General features: G+C 36.6%; 2 protein-coding genes across 3 annotated transcripts; both read left to right on the forward strand.

The window, feature by feature from the left end:
* The first annotated feature begins 79 nt into the window (after positions 1 to 79).
* On the forward strand, positions 80 to 3,651 carry LOC113350235 (autophagy-related protein 18a-like). Of its 2 annotated transcripts, XM_026594349.1 has the most exons (5): positions 81 to 581; positions 1,158 to 1,574; positions 2,552 to 2,744; positions 2,951 to 3,089; positions 3,304 to 3,651. In XM_026594349.1, exons 1-5 carry the CDS (start codon positions 153 to 155, stop codon positions 3,380 to 3,382), a joined length of 1,257 nt encoding a protein of 418 aa, XP_026450134.1. In that variant the 5' UTR covers positions 81 to 152; the 3' UTR covers positions 3,383 to 3,651. The 2 variants fall into 2 exon arrangements, with proteins under 2 accessions (XP_026450135.1, XP_026450134.1); XM_026594350.1 differs by lacking the exon at positions 3,304 to 3,651 and having other exon boundaries at positions 80 to 581; positions 2,951 to 3,093.
* A 1,775-nt stretch (positions 3,652 to 5,426) lies between these two features.
* LOC113350236 (glutathione S-transferase F13-like) lies at positions 5,427 to 6,791 on the forward strand. Its single transcript, XM_026594351.1, has 3 exons — positions 5,427 to 5,678; positions 5,806 to 5,854; positions 6,017 to 6,791. Exons 1-3 carry the CDS (start codon positions 5,532 to 5,534, stop codon positions 6,466 to 6,468), a joined length of 648 nt encoding a protein of 215 aa, XP_026450136.1. The 5' UTR covers positions 5,427 to 5,531; the 3' UTR covers positions 6,469 to 6,791.
* The last annotated feature ends 1,161 nt before the right edge of the window (positions 6,792 to 7,952 follow it).

Genomic DNA, 7,952 nt, shown 5'->3' on the forward strand with positions numbered 1-7,952 from the left:
ACCCGACACACTCAAAATATCCGAATTCGGTAATGTATCGCCGATAATTGGATTATAACACTACCATATACATAGTAGTTCCCCAGTTTTCTTCTTCAAAAACCCATACCTTACGTGTCAAACACCTAAACGTGCAGAGAACTCTTCCTTTAATGGCGACTCCCTCTGCTCAATCTACTCATCTCCCACTGCACAACCATAGTTTACCACACGATGGCGATGAAATTCCATCTCCTACTTCGGTTTATTCATTAGATTCAACTATTTCCACATTAAATTCTCATTCTCAAAGTAACAACAATGATATCCCTAACCCTAAGAATTCAACTTTGACAGATTCTCAAACTTCTTCATCACCAGTACCGTCTTCTCTTCTTTATGTTTCCTTCAATCAAGATTTTCAATACTTTTCAGTTGGGACAGATGAAGGGTTTAGGATTTACAATTGTTATCCATATGGCGAATCCTTCCGGCGCGATTTTAATGGTAGTGGTGGTATTGGTATTGTCACTATGCTCTTCCGTTTCAACATTCTTGCCTTAGTTGGTGGTGGTACTCAACCGATGTTTCCTCTTAATAAGGTAGTTATTCTTATTTCATTTACAGTGCAATGGTCAATTTAGTTTTATTGTTCCTTATCTACAATGTATATCATGCTAGTTGAAGAGTGTAGTGATGATACTGTTATTTTAATATATGTTAGATAGCTTGGGGAAATTACAAACTTAACTAGGCACATTTGAAAAGGTTGAGTTACGATGTATGTAACTAGAGTTTCATTGAACTGTGTGTGATGGTTTGCGTATGCCTTGCTTACATTAAGGGTGATTGTACATTAGCTGCGGTTGGATGAGGGTATGCCGACTTAATGTCATTGTATGAGGAAACAGTAATCCAAAACTAAACTGTACGGAACGATGGTTGAAGTTGAACATGAAGAAGATTTGGGCTGAATGGAGTTTATATGCTCTCCCCAAATTGAGTTACCATTAGTGAACTTGGAGTTGGGAACTTAGATGGTTATTAGTTGTCGCTAATGTTTTGTATCATAAGAACAACTGGTATAACAATTTGTTACACGGATTTGGGTGTCAGATGTATAGAATATTTCCCATGGTATAATACTGACCTTGATTACGCTATGGTTTTTTTTGCAGGTCATGATATGGGAGGATGACAAAAGCCTGTGCACGAAAGAGATTTCATTTAGATCAAATGTTCGGGCAGTTCGTCTTCGACGTGACCGAATAATTGTTATTCTAGAGCAGAAGATATTCATATACAATTTCATTGATATGAAGCTTTTGCATCAAATTGAAACGTTCCCAAACCCCAAGGGACTATGTGAAGTATCTCATGTCTCAGGGTCACTGGTACTTGCTTTTCCGGGACTTCAGAAGGGGCAAGTTAGGGTTGAGAATTATACGACCAAGAAGACTAAGTTCATATTTGCCCATGATTCAAACATTGAATGTATGTCACTAACACAGGATGGGGAGTTGCTTGCTACAGCCAGCTCGAAGGGAACCTTGGTTAGAATTTTTAATACTTCAAATGGAACTTTGTTGCAAGAGGTATGTTTTGTTTATGAATGAACTTTTATTTGCTTGCAGTGAAAATTATTTTAGTACATATTTCTTTGCTTAATGTTCGCCGTGCTTTCACCAGTTAGTATCCCTAAAATCTTATATAAACCTTAGCAGTATGAAAGCTACTGAATCCAGAAATTTCATTTCATTGTTAAACTAATTACCTATGCTGAAGAATGATATATCGTCTTGAACTAAGTTGTTAACATTAAGACTTTCTGAATAACCACTACTCTTTTTTTTGATAAAGACATTCTGAGATTACAACTAGGTGACTTCTTAGGAGAAGAAATATGCATTGTCCTTGAGACCTTTATTTTTGTGTTAGTGTTCTCTTACTTGGCGAGCTGGTACTCTACACTGAACAGCTTCGGACAGAAAAATATATGCAGCCTAGTTGTTGAGATCAGCATCTATTGAGCAGTAACTGTTCATTTGAATGGACTTCGGGGTTATCAGTTTCAAGTCACCCTATAACTCATCCAAGTGTTACCTCACCAGCATAAATTTTCTCCTTAATTGTTTATCTAGTTTAAATGGTTTTAAAATGAATTAGATATTCTTGGGAAGAATTAAGTTTTCAAGAGTACTTCTTTTCTTATGCATTAGCATGTTGCCTCGTTATTGGAGTTGCTAGTTGCTTCTATGCGGAATACCCTTAGTGCTGGTCTCTTCATTAAGATGAAACAGTTACTTTTATTCATCGTTTGGCATCATTTGCATTACGTGCATCGTTCGACTTCTTCTGTCTTTACTTACTTTTGATCTTCCAGTAGTATTTCTACTTTCTAGACTCTTCATTATCACTGTCCAATATGTCAACATTATAAGATAGATATGCACAAGGGTAAGGAATGATGGGGAGATTATTAGTATCTATTCGGCTTACAGTTTTCATTCTCACATCAACTCTTAGTGGACGTTCTAGTTATGACGCAATTGCTTGGATGCCCAAAATGCAGGTAAGAAGAGGCGCAGATCGAGCAGAGATTTACAGTCTAGCTTTCTCACCTACTGCACAGTGGTTGGCGGTTTCAAGTAACAAGGGTACTGTTCATGTATTCAACTTAAAGGTCAATCAAGACACGTCGGTGGGTTCATCTAGTTCCAATCCCCCTATTCCGGCAACTAGTTCACCCTTCTCTTTCATTCGAGGTACAAACTAGAAAGTTGTTATATTATTTAGAATCAATTGTGATGTGAGTATTTCAATTGGCTAATATCTTAGTTCTTTAAATCTATGGCAGATAGTTCTTAATGTTGCGTTGTTGAGTATATAAACCATGGTCTGTTAGATTCCATCACAAACAAGTGCCCAAATATCACGTCTCTTGACTGATGTGCCATTTTTTGTATTTCAGGGGTACTGCCTAAGTACTTCAATTCAGAATGGTCGGTAGCTCAATTTCGGTTTCGTGAAGATTTGAAGCACATTGTTGCATTTGGTGACCAGAAGGATGCCCAGAGTAACACCATCGTGATCTTAGGCATGGATGGAAGGTAGGTCCGAAGGAATCTCTCTCTTTATACACATTCATATCAATATTATATAAAACTTGGCTGCGACTGCAGCTTGGACTTTCTATGTGAACACTAGTTGTAAGATATTGCCCATAAAATCCTTTATTATCTTCATATCTACATCTTTTTATACCCAGCCTGACTTGATTCATTTATAACGACCATATTGGTTTGTTGGCATCCGCGCGTGCAGTTTTTATCGGTGTCGGTTTGATCCAGTGGCGGGTGGAGAGATGACTCAGCTTGAACATCATAACTTTCTGAATTTGTAGCCAGCTTTTCAAAGTAATACAAAGATCTATTGGTATATTTATTCTACTTTTTACTTTCGGTCATTACTTTTTTCCCAGTTTTTTTAGTAAGCTGTAAATATTTGTCTGTCTAACGAAGTGAAAAATTTAGGGTTTAGTTAGTAGTTAGAAGCTGCAAGTTGGTACTACAACTACCTAGTTCTGACTTGGTGTTGGGTGTGGGCACATTTGTATATGACATTATTGTATATAAAAATTATTTATGGCATATATAACAAATAGTTATTCTGTGTGCTTGATTCTAGTTTCTGGTTTTACTGAGCTGATGAGATTAATTAAAGCAGGAGAGATTAGGTTTAGAGATCTTGTTGAGCACTTGAGCTCAAATCTGCTGTTAGCCTAAATTTTATATCTTATCACTTTGTTGTTATTTGAATACAGTGCCAAATATATGGTGTCTGGAGTAAGCATTAGTTATTGACTTTCAGTACAGAAGTAGGATCCCTTGCACGATGTAGCCCCAATTATACTATTCCTGGGGTTTGTACCAACATCAGCGTAACTGATGCTCTAAATTGTGGTCCTAAAATTTGATACTTGAGTGATTTGTTTATTTTAGACGACAACGGATGTTGTACAGTATAGCTAGATCTTTCTTACTTCTAACGAAGAATAAAGGATGAGTGGTAACACCGGAGACTGTAGAATACCCATAATCCCTCTCCTGACCAGTATATAATGGAGTACTGAACTGTAGGATTCCTGGTGGTCGAGCTTCTTTGAGTTGAGAAAACTGTTTATTTCAATTTAAATATGAACTTATGGGTTCATGATTGACTTACCTCTCTCTTTCACACCCATTGCATAAAAATATAACTATACTTTCTGATTCAGATTCATTAATGCAACCACATGTGATAATTGCTTCAAATTTGTCAAGTGTTTTTCCTTTTTCATTAATCCAAAGCATCCAAATGTTCAGATTGGTTGGTTAGGTCTACACTGTTTCTTTACAAGATTATACTATATATATTGGAGCTGAGATTCAGCAATACAGAAAAATTATTTTTATTTCATTGAAAGAACACAAAAGTTCAGTTTTGAGTGGTTAGAGTCCAAGATTCTGCAGTAAAATCTAGTCTAGATTTTAGTGTGTTGAATATGGATCATCCCTTATGCCTACATCTACATGGGATACTAGCATTTACTAGTATTTATAGTACAAGATTTTCAAACCTAATACCAGTGAGAGAGAGATACTAGTATAAATGAAGATTGATTATTATTTTGTTACCAAAAAATTCAGTAGCAGTCAGAGTCTATCGACATAAAGAATCTAACCTAGCTGTGGCTGTGAGCACTCACATCACATAGACTTATTATGATTCTTTCCGATATTAGTAGGGTACACTACATTTGTTGTCATCATCAGCAGTCAGGTACTATAAAAGTCTACACTGAAATGTAAACCATTATATGAGTGTACTGTTTCCGTTGCTTCACAAATTCTTGTTAAAGGTTTGGTTTTAATCTTGAGTTAGTATAAATTTTGTTCCAGGTACTCTAAGAAATCCATAAGCTACTTGCAAATTGATGCACTATGCTCGCCTTTCAACACACAAAATGGTGAAAATTTTAGTTATCAACCAAAACAAGAATCACTGTTTAGACGGACGAAATGAAATCTTAAACACATGAAATAAAAATAAAAACTTAAGTTAACCAGTCATAGGATCCGTTTCTTCTTCTCAGCTTAAATAATTTTCTCTCTTACAAAAATGTGCGTGCATTTGCCATTGGCATTGGCATTGTGATTGGCAAATAAGATAGAGAAAGAAATGTCAATTATCAAATACAAGGGTGTGAGCGGTCAAGAAAATACACTGCAGGTTTTTTTGTTACTACTAAAACACTGATACCATTCAATTTTCCCGACACACCATGTGAGAAATATACTCCAGCTTTTCAATAGTAAAATGACTTTATGACTTTGTCTTTGAAATTTAAGTACTTGCATTTTATTCAAAAGGTGGTTGAACGTTACAGACTTACAGACCCTCCTCTCTCTATATATAGAGACCAACAAACCTCATAATCCCTGTTATACGCAAACCCTTTGTCTCTCTGAATCTAATCACTTTCTTTCTCAAGCTTCAGTCTCTTGATCAATATGGCACTTAAGCTGTATGGTATCCCCATGTCGACGTGTACTACGCGTGCCATGATATGTTTACATGAGAAGGAAGTCGAATTCGAGCTTGTCCCTGTCGATCTTTACGCCGGAGAACATAAGCAACCTTCTTACCTCTCCAAAAATGTAAGTGTTTTTTTCTTTTCTTCATTTGACGGGAAAGTGTTCAAGATTTCCGTCCTCTAAATGAAACAAAAATTTGTCATCATCTTTATGAGCTTTGATATTTGAGAAATTATTTTCTCCTCTGCAGCCATTTGGTCAGGTTCCCTTGTTAGAAGATGATGATCTAACACTCTTTGGTAAGTATATTTTCTTACTCCCAAAACCTTAATTTAGATGACATTGATCTGACAAAAAATGTTGATGTGGACCTGCCACGAGATTTCACCGGATGATCTATGGTTTGTCTGGAATTGTTGTTAAAGTTACTGAAAGTATTTTTTTGTGATTGGCTTGAACAGAATCCAGAGCAATAACAAGGTACGTCAGCGAGAAGTACGAGAAGACGGGGATCGATCTACTAAGAAGAGACAGTATCAAGGAAGCTGCACTGGTGAACCAATGGGTAGAGATTGAGTCACAGCATTACAATCCAGTGATCTTGCCTATTATCTATGAGATCTTCGTGAGTCCAATTACAGGACAATCACCAGATAAGACGGTGATCGATGCCAATGTGGAGAAGCTAGGAAAAGTGCTGGACATTTACGAGGATCGACTCAGTAACAACAAATACTTAGCAGGGGATTTCTATAGTTTGGCAGATTTGCATCACTTGTCTTACACTTACTACATGATGAAAACAGAATGGGCTTCTTTGATAAATACTAGGCCTCATGTTAAGGCATGGTGGGAAGATATTTCTTCAAGACCTGCCTTCATCAAGGTTGCAGAAGGGATGACTTTTAATTAATGCATAATATGTGCAACTCATGTGCGCACTGTTAGATTTATTTGAAGGAAAAAAAAAACAACGAGATTTTCCAGTCATATTAAGTACGTAGGAGAAAAAAGTCTGCAAGTTCTGTTTTAGGATGAATTATTGATAATGGTGGTGGATGGTAGGGACTATAGCTAGCTAGGGAAAACTAGAGTTTGAAAATGGGGGAGGGAGCATGCACGTGTGGTACGAATTTGTTGGTGTGAAGTGATTGGTTTATGATATGCTTATTTATGTGTGTTCTAATATAACCAAACTAGCTTTCGAAATGATCCATACTTTATACTTTGAGCATAGCAATATGATTCAATGATTGTTATTTATATCATCTGCACCAAATAATTGTTTTATCAGTGACTCTAGATATCCGGTCATACCGAGTGAGACAGAAAAGGTGGGAGCTCAGCCCGTGTCATTGAGATTAGCAGGGATAGCCCATTGGCTCTCTCTCCTTGGTATGACCCGCGATATGCCAATTATTTTAGTTGTTCTATATTCCTTTTTAGGGGAGTAACTAAAATTTGGAACTAGGAGTTGTTTGGGAAAAACTTGTGAATACTTATGATCTTCTACCATGATTTGATAACAATTTTAGCTGGATTTGCATTGGAGTGGGTTAAGCTCCACTACCTATTTTAGAAAAATATTCAAATTTGGGGTGGCCTAAGCTAGTCCAAATCTGGTTGTACATCCGCCCATGTTCTTTTTATAAGATACTAGTATAGCACAGATGTGCGATGCGCCTACCGGTATATCCGTTTTGTAATTTTGTTGTCTTTGTGCAGTAGTAATCAACGGTCAAGATCAACACTCGGTCAACGATCAATGCCGAATGGTGAAAACTAATTTACAACAATGTGCAAAAGTAATCACAACTAAACTTGAATTCTTTATTTAATAATTTTTCAATCGTAAATGTTCTTTCACATCAAGAATGTGGATTCGTAACTCGTATTTTTCTAAGACAGAAAGACTTCTTTATATACAATATTTTCCATGTATGTTCCCTTCTTCTTTGCAATAGTGCCTTTAGTAACTAATACTTTCGTATTCCTACTTGACACTCCTCTCGAGAGAACAACGTGCAGTTGACCATGGATAAACACGTGTTCATGGAAAACAATATTTGTGTTCTCTATCGTCGCCCTTGCACCTTGTTGACTGTAAAGGCGAAACACAAACAGATTGGAAATTGTTTACGTTTAAACTCGTATGGGAGCTTTAGATTCTCAGGTGGCTCCAGTGACATCCTGTGAATAAAAACTCGTGTACCCATGTTATTCCCACTAATAATTACATCATCTATACAGTTTTGGAGTAACTCTTTGATTATTAACCTGGTACCATTATTACATAGACCATTTTTTGCATCAACATTCGCCAACAACATAATAGGTGCACCGATCTTCAATTTCAAAATGTGTGATGGCAAACCCCCTGGAGCAATGTTGTTCAAG

Source organism: Papaver somniferum, chromosome 2 (genome assembly GCF_003573695.1).
Source record: "Papaver somniferum cultivar HN1 chromosome 2, ASM357369v1, whole genome shotgun sequence".
NCBI classification, from domain to species: domain Eukaryota; kingdom Viridiplantae; phylum Streptophyta; class Magnoliopsida; order Ranunculales; family Papaveraceae; genus Papaver; species Papaver somniferum.